The sequence below is a fragment of the Trifolium pratense genome, linkage group LG4, assembly GCF_020283565.1.
Source record: "Trifolium pratense cultivar HEN17-A07 linkage group LG4, ARS_RC_1.1, whole genome shotgun sequence".
Classification (NCBI taxonomy): Eukaryota; Viridiplantae; Streptophyta; class Magnoliopsida; order Fabales; family Fabaceae; genus Trifolium; species Trifolium pratense.
The window spans coordinates 9,035,621-9,049,371 of NC_060062.1; the positions used below are offsets into that span (position 1 = coordinate 9,035,621).

At 35.5% G+C, this 13,751-nt stretch overlaps 2 protein-coding genes across 2 annotated transcripts; both read left to right on the forward strand.

The window, feature by feature from the left end:
* Positions 1–7: 7 nt before the first annotated feature.
* On the forward strand, positions 8–6,697 carry LOC123920929 (TMV resistance protein N-like). Its single transcript, XM_045973280.1, has 5 exons — positions 8–631; positions 1,469–2,567; positions 2,671–2,946; positions 3,085–3,891; positions 4,125–6,697. Exons 1-5 carry the CDS (start codon positions 171–173, stop codon positions 5,676–5,678), a joined length of 4,197 nt encoding a protein of 1,398 aa, XP_045829236.1. The 5' UTR covers positions 8–170; the 3' UTR covers positions 5,679–6,697.
* Positions 6,698–6,942: 245 nt separating this feature from the next.
* Positions 6,943–12,662, forward strand: LOC123920926 (TMV resistance protein N-like). Its single transcript, XM_045973278.1, is given in 6 exon segments — positions 6,943–7,669; positions 8,117–9,215; positions 9,320–9,595; positions 9,726–10,412; positions 10,414–10,539; positions 10,645–12,662. Coding segments are annotated over 6 exon segments (4,329 nt in total). The 5' UTR covers positions 6,943–7,202; the 3' UTR covers positions 12,319–12,662.
* Positions 12,663–13,751: the final 1,089 nt, after the last annotated feature.

Genomic DNA, 13,751 nt, shown 5'->3' on the forward strand with positions numbered 1-13,751 from the left:
TTATTTTAATTTTCCAACAAGTCAAATTACGAAGACTTTCCAACAAACTTCGCAGCACCTACCTACCTCGTTCGTGTACACAAATGATACACTTTCAAAATGGAGGGGGATCCGGACTCCAACCAAATTAAGCAATAACACACTTTCAAAATCAAACATTGATTCTTATCATGACAATATCCTTTGATTTCAAACACGATGTTTTCTTGGGTTATTTTAGTAATAACAATGGAACCACCACCAACTCATTTGTTAATCATCTCTATGGAGGTTTAGTTAACAAAGGAATCAACACCTTCATCAAAGAATACGGTGAAATCAAAGCTTGCATTGAAGAAATTGAAAATTCAAGAATGTCAATTGTTGTGCTATGTGAAAACTATGCATCTTCCACTTCATGTCTTGATGAACTTGTCAAGATTACTCAGTATATTGACAACAAAAGTAGAAATGTAGCTGCAATATTCTACAAAGTTGAACCGTCAGATATACGGAAACAGAAACATTCTTATGAAGTAGCCATGGCGGAACATGAAAAGATATATGGGAAAGAGTCGGAGATGATTAAGACATGGAGGAATGCTTTGACTAGAGTTTGTGATCTAAGTGGAGTACATTGCAAAGATGATGTGTAAGTTTATTATTTTATTTTTAAAATTTTCTAGTTTTGAGTTTTGATAATTAGGTATTGAAATTAATGAGATTTTTGATTGATGCTTGAAATAAATAAATGTTTTGACTGAAAAATCATGTGAGTTACAACACCAAATCATTAGTCAACTACTATTAATATGTTGTTGGAGATTTTTGGGTAATAACATCAACAAATCTTGTGAATAACTCAATATAGTTTATGGGTTAATAATAGCAACAAACCAAGACATTGAGCTCAGGTGGTTAATAAATTTCACCTATGAAAAATTGTTCGGGACAAAAAAAATTGTTTGATGGGATGTCTCGCCAACCCACCATGAGACGGGGAGGGGTGACATTTTGAATTTGACTACCTATGTTGGCCTGCCCCATCCTGTTTTCCACAGGTTAAAAGCAGGCGAGCCTACACAGGGCGAGTCAGTCCACTTTGCCATCCCTACTTTAGAATAGCCAAATTCAGTTGATATTGTGCATCCATAACTAATCATATGTTGAAATATCACCATTGTGTTATTTATTGAGGCAAGTGTGAAGTGAGTTGAGTCTCACATTGCTTAAAAAGTGGAGGTTGAATACTTTATAACTAAGAGCACCGATAAACCTAATGTCTTAAGGTTTTGGGTACAAGTGTGGTGTCCAACTCACTTGCATTGTTGTTTTGGGCCCATTGTGGATGATCCTCGACTTCCCCCTGGTCAGTCGTGACCCAACATTATTATAGTTAGGTATTTATTATTGTGTAAATTTTCTTAATTAATAGCTAGCATCAAATATAGATAATAGAAAGTGTGTGTATTACGTTCCTTGCCTGCAGGTATGAATCTGTGCTCATAGAAAAGATTGTTAAAGACACATTCACTAAAGTGGCTCCTGCACCAGTACAAATGAAGCACATAGTTGGACTTGATACTCGTTTTGAGGATGTGAAATCAGTTTTAGATATTGAGTCTAATGATACCGTTCGAGTGATGGGAATTTATGGAGCTGGTGGAATAGGAAAAACAACATTTGCAGCCTATTTATATGACAAGATTAGGCACCTTTTTGAAGCATCAGCTTTTCTTCTTCATGTCAGAGAAGAATCAAACAAAGGCATCAAAGGCCTCGAAGATCTGCAAAAGATACTTTTATCTCAGTTGGGTGAGGATATAGGCACAATGGTGGGAAGCACATTTAAAGGAAGTGTTGAAATCAAACGCAGGCTTGGCAAGAGAAGAGTTCTTCTAGTTTTGGATGACATCGATGACAAAGGAAACTTGAACTTACTGGTTGGCGCACGTGATTGGTTTGGTTCCGGTAGTAGGATCATAATAACAACAAGGGATGAAACTTTGCTAGATAGTCATGACGTTGAAATTAATAAATATAAAATGGAGGTGTTAACTTATCGCGACTCGCTAGAACTCTTTTGTTGGAATGCCTTTGATAATAACAGACCTGCAGAAAACTTTGAATACATGTCTAATCGTGCAGCGAACTATGCAAATCGTATACCGTTGGCTTTATGTGTAATAGGTTCAAATTTGAAGGGTAAAAGCATAGAAGAATGGGAAAGTGAATTGGGAAAATATAAGATGGTTCCACATGCTGATATTCAAGGTGTACTAGAAATAAGCTACTATAGTTTATCTGAATTAGAGAGGAAAATATTTTTGGACTGTGCTTGCTTCTTCAAAGGTGAAAAATGGGTATATGTTGAAAGGATATTAAAGGGTTGTCATTACTCCCCAAGTTTAAGAGTGTTTGCTTCTAAGTGTCTAATGACTATCGATGAAAATGGCTGTTTGATGATGCATAGTCTAATTCAAGACATGGGTAGAGAAGTTGTTAGAAAGGAGTCTCCATTAATCCCTGGTAATCGCAGAAGGTTATGGTATCATAAAGACATTCTTCAAGTACTCGAAGGGAATTCAGTAAGAATTAGGATTCTATTCTGCCTCCACTTTTTTTTAGTTAGCTATATATGTTTTTCAACTAAGACAGATGTAATTAGTGTTAATTCTTTTTGCTTTATAGGGAAGCCGCAATATTGAAGGAATAATGTTTCATCCTCCTACACATGAGGTAGTTGATCAATGGACTAATACTTCTTTTGAAAAGATGAAGAATCTCAAAATTCTTATCGTTAGGAATGCAACATTTTCAACAGGACCAAGTAGTTTACCGAATAGTTTACGGCTACTTGACTGGATGGGGTTCCCATCAAAGTCATTTCCACCTGATTTTTATCCCGAGAAAATTGTTGACTTCAAATTATCACATAGTCCTCTGATATTGGCAAATCCACTTCAGGTACGCACATTTACGCTCTTAATTTCTTTTTGTCTCAATCGAAACACGTAGCAAATTTGTCCTTGTAACTAGCATGATCGAATACATGACATAAATTGAATACTCTACTAATCATTGTTAATATATTATATTTCGTAGACATTTGAAGATTTGACATTCATGAATCTCTCCGATTGTCTATCGATAACTCAAATGCCTGATCTGTCAGGAGCAAAAAATTTAAGAGTATTCACAATTGACAGATGCCATAAATTGGAAGGGTTTCATAAATCCTTTGGATTATATATGTCCAAACTTGTGTATTTAAGTGCATCAGAGTGTACCATGCTCAAAACTTTTGTGCCAAGAATGTATTTTCCATCCCTTGAAGTAATTTCGTTTAACTTCTGCAAAAGACTCGAACACTTCCCGGATGTAATGCGAAAGATGGATAAGCCGTTAAAGATTCACATGATAAATACTGGTATTAAAGAGTTCCCAGAGTCCATTGATAAACTTACAGGGCTTGAATATGCAGACATGTCAACCTGCGAGCGACTCATAAATCTATCAAGAGGGTTTTTATTGTTGCCGAAACTTACCACATTAAAAGTTGATGGATGTTCTCAGCTTCGAAAATCATTTAGAAGGTTCAAAGAGAGCCATTCAATAGCAAATGGCTGCCCAAATATAAAGGAGCTGTGTTTCAGCAAGGCTAATCTATCATGTGAAGATCTTTACATGATTCTTGAAATACTTCCGAAATTGGAATATTTGAATGTGTCGGACAATGGATTTGTCTCCCTTCCAGAATGCATCAAAGGATCTTCGCAGTTGAAAAGTCTTGATATAAGCTTTTGCAGGAACCTGATGGACATTCCACAACTTCCATCAAGTATTCAGAAAGTAGATGCAAGATACTGTCATTCCATAACTCCAAAAGCATCAAGCATGCTATGGTCCAAGGTTTTACTAAATGCTCCGTTATTGTTTTATTTTTCCATTCCGTTATTTTAAATTTTAATAGATGTTTTCACAAACAATTACTATTTTGGTAAGTGTTTGACTTTTTTTTTCAATGATTCCGACGATTTTTTTAATTTGAGTCTATGTTCTCAATTCCCAAGTATATCATCAACAGTTTACGATCTTTTAATTCTAATATATCCTTTGGGAATGCTACCTTTTTAATGTCACAGGTTTGCGAAGAAAAGCAAAGAATACAAGTAGTGATGCCTAAAACGGAAATTCCAAATTGGTTTTATTGTGTTGGCAGTGAAGATATTCCTGTTTTTTGGGCTCGCCGGAATTTCCCAGTCATTGCATTAGCATTCGAGTTTGGTGAAATCAAAGAGAATGGTGAAATAAAGATGGACACTTTCACCTCAGAAATCTTTCCTGGAATGTCCTCAGATAAGTCTTCTCATTTTGTTGGTCTGCATTTGTTTGTAGAGGGACAAGAAATATCTCGCAAAGATTACCATTACTGCATTGTCGGCGAACATCATGTGTTAATGTGTGATCTTAGGACTTTGTTTAACGATGAAGAGTGGCAGGGTCTTGATGCATCTTTTGGAGATGAGTGGAAGAAAATTCAGGTTCAATTTGAATCACAGTTGATTATTAATCATTGGAGAGTTTATGTGTACAAACAGAAAACAAAAGATGATGATATCCAATTCAGCTTTCCCTATTCAACAGACTATGTACCAATTCCATCACCAAATTTGGTTCCAAAAAAATCTCTAAACCAGAAAATAAAACATATACAAAGTCTTGATCAGGTAGAAGCATTTGGCCAGTACTTAAATACTTTCAGATCAAAACAATCTGCCACTGTTGCAAACGAACTATTGAGGTGGTGTAGGTACACTAGAGGGGGGCCTCCTTCAGCATGTGTCTATGAGGCAAGTTTAATGCAAGAACACGAAGACAGTGTGTGGAATGCGGCGCTGATTTTGGAGATGATGAGGAATGTGGTGAATCATATTTCCGAAACAAAAGTTCAAAGTGCAGTCCATTTGGTGGTTGAATTATTGACAACAAGGGCACAACATGTAAAGGAAAAAGGCCATGAGGTTTTGAACATCAATATGAGTATGCCAATTATACTAGAGGAATGTGAATGTCACCGTTTTATAGGTTCATCATCTCAATTTGGATCCTCCCCGACCGTCCTAACTCTGCAACAGAAAAAGACACAAATGGGACGACAGAGAGAGGCTCCGAGCCGTCACTATTGGGGAAGTGTTGAGTTAAAAGAAGGAGATACACTTGTGTGGAGAATTCGGAAAGGCAAAGAATCCATGAGGGGGAGTGTAAGCAATATTGTTGTTCTATTGAAATGCCAACATTGTTCCTTAGTGAAAGCTTCAAGTTCTAGTAATGTAGAGTCTTTGGAGGAAGATTACAAGGATCCTGAAGTGGAAGATTTATTGAAGAGGATTGAGAAAGATGCAATGAGATTGAATAAATCTCAAGGGAAGCTTAAGGCATGTATAATTCAAATGGATGTAACAGTTTGTAACAGATATTTGATGGAAATGGCAATCATCAGAGGACAAGAAATATTGGGAAGGTTTGGATCTAATTTCGAAAAGACGCCTTATGGGAAGTTAAGGGTGGATATTAATGGTAAGAGTAGTAATATTACTATGCAGCATGAGTTGGAGGGTGAGAGACAAGATACTAATAGTAATCAGAATCAGATGATTTGGGTAAAGAGTCTTCTCAGGTGGATTGGACGCTCATAATGTCAGTGAAGACCGAATGGAGAAACTTTTTCCACTCCCATATTTCGAAAAATCCACACATGTTTTCATAAGTGTGCTTTCGAATGGCATAATATCAGAGTTGTTGGTTTGAGAGAGAAAAAATCTAACTATGTACACTGTGAGCATAGAGGACGCTCTATCAAACAACATGGAAAGCTGGAATTGATGTTCTTACTGGTTTGCTACTGAAATTGTGTATTCTTGTACTTTTGGAGTCAACTGTAGGGGAAATTGTGCTGCTTTATGGTACACTGATGCAGAAGTCTTTAAGCAGTTACTTGGTGAGGAAAGCAGGAGCAAGGAATGGAGTACATTTATGATGTTTGTACAACACAAATTTGTTGTCAAATTGTTGTCAAGTGTAATTTGAGTACATTTTTGAAATATTTCTAAAGTGTAGAGTATAATAGAGAAATGATATTTTGACAACCATTTTTGTACAACTTCAACACTATTTTAAGTCCTTTTAGTTTTCTTTAACAATTTTAAGTCCCATAATTAGTTGTCAACAATTGATTGTTTAAATAACACCGCGGGATAAAAAGTACGTTAGAGAGGTAGAGACAAGTGTCACATTCGTTATTAAAGTTCTACATGCCGATAAGTATCTGATCTATATTATGGTGATTATCTAATTTAAGTAGAGACTACTTTCTATGCTTCGATTAGTTACTATTAATGCATTTTGCCTTGTCAAAAGAACACTAGAGGGGAGAGGACCTTCTTCAGTATGTGTGTATTGTTGGGGAGTTCTGGAAAAATTGGAAGAAACAACACATCAAATGTTCTACAAGAGAGAAACGTTACATCGCCACTCAAACGCATGACCATAATAATACTCTAGAAAATAAATTAATCGTAAGAGTATAGTAAAAGAATTGAGAAAACAATAAGCCGATAAGGATTAGAAATTGAGAGTTCAAAAGTCTACACATTTGAAAGAAACGTTTAGGAGAGAAAATGTCTAACTTTAATGGCCTACTAAGATGTGTAGTAGATAAAAAATTGAGTTTTAAAATATCTCTCAATTAATTGAGAATTTAAAACTTCAAAAATTTTTAATTTAATTTTCATTAAAATAAGTTCAATGAACCAAAATGAATCGGTCCAAATAGTAAGTGTCTTAGTCACCTTAAGCATGTGGTCAGAAGTTCGATTCCTGATTCATGCGTATCAAGAAAATTCGGTGCGAGGGTAGAACTCATCTTGTGTGTGCCACAAGTAACGACAGTGAATACTTCGGACCATTATGATGGTAACCCAAAAAAAATCAATGAAAATCATTTTAAAAAATGTAATTAATTTTTAATTACTTTATATAAAATTTAAAGAATTTTTTTAATAAAGTGTATGGAAGTCAAACTCCATGACTTTCCAACTAACTAACTAAGCAGCAATGTAAGACATTTTCTTCTTATTCCCCGCGTTCTGACTTTTGAAATCAAACGTCTCATTCAATTACTCAAACGCTTTTAACAAACAATTCCATTCACAAATTCATCAATGGCGAATCACGATGATTTCACACACGACGTTTTTCTCAGTTTCAGAGGCGGAACACGCTACTCCTTCACCGATCATCTCTACCATTCACTTCTCGGTCGCGGAATCAATGTTTTCAGAGACGATCAAAATATCAAGATCGGCGATGAAATCGGTCCTTCACTTCTACATGCAATCGAAGCTTCTAGAATCTCAATCGTTGTTCTCTGTAAAGACTATGCTTCTTCCAGTTGGTGCCTTGATGAACTTGTTAAGATTGTTGACTGTTACGAAAATAATGGAAAATCTGTTTTTGTTATATTTTATAAGGTTGAACCTTCTGATGTTAGGCATCAGAGAAATAGTTATGAAATTGCTATGATTGAACATCAGAGAAGATTTGGAAGTGAATCTGAGAAAGTGAAAGCATGGAGGTCAGCTTTGAATAGAGTTTGTGCTCTTAGTGGACTTCATTGCAAGGACGATATGTAAGTTCCCATACCTTTAAGGCTCTGTTTGCTAGCTATGACCTGTTTGGTAATATATTTATTTTTACAAGCTTATATCATGTTTTTACTAGCTTATAAATTATTATTTTTTGTGTTAATTGGTTCTCAGCCTATGGTAATTTAGAGTTCAGCCGTTAAATAAATAAAGTCCAGTCAAAAATTGTTTTCAACAGAAATCAAATTCGAGTTCTCCCGAACAATTCGTCTCATTTGAGCTCAATTACTTGGTTTAGTGTTTGATAAGCTACTCCAAGTAACATTTGATCCTATAGCTTATTGAGAAAATCGTCACTTATGTAGATTTCTATAGTAAAACAATGGATTAAAATTACATGCTGATATTAATTATTGAACTTGTTAAAAGTAGGAGATTTTGTTCCCCACTCTCTTTTAATTTCTCATTCTTCATATTGTATTTCTAACCAGCTATGAATCTAAGTTTATTGAGAAGATTGTCAAAGACATCTCAGCTAAACTACCTCCCATGCCTTTACAAATCAAACACCTAGTCGGAATCAATTCTCGTTTCGAACAAGTGAAATCTCTTATGGATACTGATTCTGATGACGCAGTTTGCATGTTGGGAATTTATGGAGCTGGCGGAATAGGCAAAACAACATTGGCCTTGGACATATATAACAAGATCAGACGTCAATTTGTAGCTGCAAGTTTTCTTGCTAATGTTAGAGAAAAATCCAAAGAGAGCACAAGGGGCCTAGAGGATCTCCAAAAAACACTTCTGTATGAGACGGGTGACAAAACGCAGACTATGTTAGGAAGCACATTTACAGGAAGCTCTGAAATAAAAGGCAGGCTTGCCAAAAAAAGAGTTCTTCTCATACTCGATGATGTTGATTCGGTAGAACAATTGAAATCACTAGCTGGAGGACATGATTGGTTTGGTCCAGGTAGTAGAATCATTGTAACAACAAGAGATATAGATGTTCTACAGAAGCATGATGTTAAAATTAAAACATATAAACTCGAAGAGCTAAATCATCATGAATCCATTGAACTCTTTTGTTGGCATGCCTTTAATATGAGCAGACCAATAGATAACTTTGCAAATATATCTTCTCATGCAATAAGTTATGCAAAGGGTATTCCATTGGCTTTAAGAGTGATAGGATCCAATTTAAGAGGTAAGAGCATAGAGGAATGTGATGTTGAAATTCAAAGATATAGAATGATTCCAGATGCCGAGATTCAAGGTGTACTTGAAATAAGCTACAAATGTCTATCTGACTTGGAACAAAAGGTTTTTCTAGACATTGCTTGTTTTTTCAAAGGGGAAAGATGGGAGTATGTTAAAAGGATACTAGATGCTTGTGGTTTCAACCCAGATATACGAGTATTTGTTAACAAATGTCTCATAACTGTTGATGAAAATGGTTGTTTAGAAATGCATGATCTAATACAAGACATGGGTAGAGAGATTGTTCGGAAGGAATCAGCATCAAACCCTGGAGAACGCAGTAGATTATGGTCTCATAATGATGTTCTGGATGTACTGAAAGGAAACTGGGTAAGAATCATGTATTTTCTTTTTTTCCTAAGATACCTTTTATTTTTTAACTTTGCCGTATATATCTAGTATCAATTCTCTCCATTTTTTATGTATTTTGATAGGGGAGTAGTGCAGTTGAAGGCATAATGCTTCATCCCCCAAAACAAGAAAAAGTAGATCATTGGGATTATACTTGCTTTGAGAAGATGAAAAACCTCAGAATTTTGATTGTTAGGAATACATTATTTTCATTAGGACCTAGTTGTTTGCCGAATACCTTACGGCTACTTGATTGGAAGTGTTACCCGTCAAAGGATTTTCCTCCAAATTTTTATCCATACAGAATTGTTGACTTCAAATTACCTCATAGCTCTATGATATTGAAAAAGCCCTTTCAGGTACATACATTTGCTTCAAATTTCTCTTTTTGTTTTCACATGTGGTACACGTGTCACAATAACTAGCAAGATTTAAAAATTAATGTAATTGACTATGCTCTGATCAATCCAATTATATTATCTTTTGCAGATTTTTAAGGATTTAACATTCATCAATCTCTCCCATAGTCAATCCATAACTCAAATTCCTGATCTTTCTGGAGCTACAAGCTTAAGAGTGTTTACAGTTGATAAATGCCATAGATTGATAAAATTTGATATATCCATTGGATTTATGCCTAATCTGGTGTATTTAAGTGCTTATGGGTGCACTGAGCTCAAAAGTTTTGTGCCAAAAATGTATTTGCCCTCCCTTCAAGTGCTTTCATTTAATTTCTGCAAAAAGCTTGAACACTTCCCACATGTAATGCAAAAGATGGATATGCCATTAAAGATGCACATGATAAGCACTGCCATTAAGCAGTTTCCAAAGTCCATTGATAACCTTACAGGGCTTGAGTATATAGACATGTCATTTTGCAAAGCACTCATAGATCTATCAAGTAGCTTCTTATCGCTTCCAAAACTGATGACTTTGAAGATTGATGGCTGCTCTCAACTTGGAGAGTCGTTTCAACAGTTCAAAGATCGTCATTCAGTGACAAATGTCTATCCAAATTTAGAAACTCTTCATACTAGCGAGAATAATTTATCATATGAAGATGTTAATGCCATTATAGAAAATTTTCCAAATTTGGAAGACTTGAAAGTATCCCACAATGGGTTCGTAGCCCTCCCAAAATGCATTAGAGGATCTTTTCACTTGAAAAGTCTTGATGTGAGCTTTTGTGAGCTTTTGCAGGAATCTTACAGAAGTTCCAGAACTTCCATTAAGTATTCAGAAAATAGATGCAAGACACTGTCAATCCTTAACTTCAGAGGCATCAAGTTTGCTCTGGTCTAAGGTTTTACTTCTTTCTCCATTATTTACATATTTACATAATAGAAGATATTGTCAATTTGTAAGCAGTATGTTGATGCAAACACACTAATGTCTTTGGGCATCGTAGGTATCACAAGAGATCCAAAGAATACAAGTTGTAATGCCGATGCTGAAAAGGGCGATTCCAGAATGGTTTGACTACAGTTCCACTCAAGAGATTCCACTTTTATGGGCTCGTCATAAGTTTCCTGTTGTTGCTTTAGCATTAGTGTTCCAGGAAGTAAAAAGAACAGACAATGTTTCAAAATTTGCTGATGCTATAAATTTGAAGACTGGAGTCAAAGACTGGCACACTGTTAGACTCCATTTGTTTATTGACGGCCAAGAAATTTGTGGCAAGAATTGCAATTATTTCAATGTTGGGCCAGATCATGTGCTATTGTGTGATCTACGAGTTTTGTTCAATGATGAAGAGTGGCAGGACCTTGATGCAAGTTTTGGAAATGAATGGAAGTCCATTCAGGTCCAATATAACTCAGACTTGATTCTGACTAATTGGGGAGTTTATGTGTACAAGCAAGAAACAAGCATGAATGATATCCTATTTGTACCTCCCAATTGCAATTCATTTTCCTACGCGCCATCATGTTTGGTTCCAAAAGAATATCCGGATCAGAAAATGAAACATATTTTGGAAAGTTTCAATCCAAGAGACATGTATAATGACTATTTGCCTAAAATAGAATCAGAAGAAGGTCCAATCAGGTCTACAAAATTGTTTTTGCAGTGTTTGAGGAATGCCAAGGCTGAAAGTATAGCAGAGGCTTCCTCCTTTTCCTATGGGGCAAGTCGAAAGCAAGAACAGGAAGAATGTGTACCGGAGGTGATTAACGTATTAGAGATGTTAAAAGAGGATGCACCAAGACATATTGTTGATTCATATCCTGAGGATCTTCAAACTTCAGGTGTACTTGCAGAAAGATTTATGAGGGCACGAGTGGAATTAATGAAAGAAAATAGCTTGGACATCGGAATGCCTATTATTCTAAACTGTGATGATATACGGGGAGCTAAACACCGACGATTTTGGGGAATCATAGAGATAAAATTGGGAGATCCATTTTACAAACCAGTGTTGAGGAAACTAAACCAACTTTCATGGAAACTTTGGGCAAGTAATGAAGCCTCAAGGTCTAACCTGATGGCCACCGTTGTTGAATTGAAATGCCAGCCTCCAGGTACAGAGGAAACTTCAAGCTCTAGCCTTGAAGAATCCTTGGAGGAAGGATACTATGATCCTGAATTGGAAGAGTTAATGAGGAGGATAGAGCAAGATGCTATGAGTTTGAATAAATCTTATGGGAAAATGAAGGCATCTATTATTCAAACTGATAAGCCAATTTCTAAAAGTTATATATTGGAAGCATTAATCTTTAGAAGACTAGTGAATTCGAGAAAATTGACAATGCTTCGATATCTGACCAAGTTTAAGATCACACCTTATGGGAAGATGAGGGCAGAGGACGATTCTTCTTGCGTTCGGAGGATATATTTATGGGGTTTGAGCTTTGTTCAATTTGTCCAAATCATATGGCCCTATCTTTTCATAAAGTATGCATGCCATTATTTTGTCAGTATACCAATAATTAGGGGTTTGTTGTACAAATTTGTTATTGTTTTGGGGTCGGTGACTTTATTAATATGGGGTTGGTGGTTTGCTGTACAAATTTTTATGTCTTGTAAGAAACTATGCAGGAGGAATAGAAAGATTATTATGACCATAAGGGAAAAGGACATGTAATGAAATCGTTGCAGAAGGTTTTCAACCTTTTCCTCAGAGTTTATGTTGGTCTAAGGTCGGTAGTTTTTCCACACGGGTTCGTATCTGTCTACAGTAGTTGCAGTCGGATTTGTCATAACGGTGGATGATGGTGTGTATTTGTTTTATTGGATTGTGAAGACATTATAGATATGTCATATGAGTCTTTGCTAATGTTTCTGCATGTAGCATTGAGGATGCTAAACAAACAATTTCAATGTTTGATTGCTTTGTAAGTCTGACATATACTGATATAAAAGTCTTTGTGATTGTGAACTACATTTGTTTATCAAATAAAAGTCCTTGTTGTGAAGTTGGGTTGTTGGTTTTCAGATAAGTGCTATGCTGTATATTAAAAATGAAAGAATCCATAATATAAAAGAGGTTTTCCTTTCATTTTGTTACTATGTGAACTACTTCCATATCTGTATGTATAGTTCGTAGATAGTGAAAATGGTGAAATGGCTGTAGACAACAGATTAGAATATCTTCCAAGGAGAAATATATTATTCGCAATCTAAATTCAAAGTTACAGACAATCTTTAAGTTGTGAGAAGATTGAGAATTTTCAGCTTCACCAACAATAACTAAACACTAACAGGTGTATAAGGAGAAAATTTTGTGAAGGTGAAAGTACAAACAATGACTTAGGCATAAAACTACCACACCCAATAATGGTGTGCCTCAAAGCTAACCTCACTTTTCAAGTAGCAAACAAGGTTTTAAATCACAGTCGCGATAATATATTGTGTAGAATCATATTTAAATAAAGCCTTAACCGCAGCAGACTTATAAAACCTGAATATTGATTGCTGAGTTATTTTTAAATCTGGTTTCGAGTGCAAATTCCTTAATGCACACCAGAACTCAGAACCCCAAAGGCTCCGAATATGAATCACTTTTATCACAGTAAATAAAAAAACTAAATATTTAAGTAAAAAAGGTGAATCTCAAAAAAGGGTCAAAGACTCGGTAATCAACAATCAAGCAATGGCAGTAAAACTGAACAAAACAACAAATAATTAAGAGAAAGGGTAGTAGCTGATGAAGAAGACTGTGATGAAGGCTAACACAAAAATAACAGAAAATTTAAAGCCTGGTGAGAATCTATGATGAAAGACCACATTTGGTGGGATTGATCAGGATACTCTATGTCGATATAAGATGTGTAAGTTAGTGAACTCTTTGGCAATTTAATCAAGAAAATATATTTTCCACATAATGAGAGCAATTAGAGAATAAACCCTTATGTTTCTTCAAGCAATCTCTCATCAAAACTGTTTTGTATTGTTTTCATTGTGCAAACCACAGTTTCTATAAAACATATGTGCAAAGCTAGTAGTATTTCATACTGATATATGACTCTGCAAACTTAAGTACAGAAAAGGACATGCAGATGTGTAAAAAATTCACCC

What these genes read in the sequence shown, in the direction of transcription:
- LOC123920929 (XM_045973280.1), top strand. Translation starts at nt 171, where the DNA reads ATGACAATATCCTTTGATTTCAAACACGATGTTTTCTTGGGTTATTTT. An exon ending in GTACATTGCAAAGATGATGT is followed by an intron (nt 632 to 1,468) that starts GTAAGTTTATTA and finishes CCTTGCCTGCAG; the next exon opens with GTATGAATCTGTGCTCATAG. An exon ending in TATTGGCAAATCCACTTCAG is followed by an intron (nt 2,947 to 3,084) that starts GTACGCACATTT and finishes TATATTTCGTAG; the next exon opens with ACATTTGAAGATTTGACATT.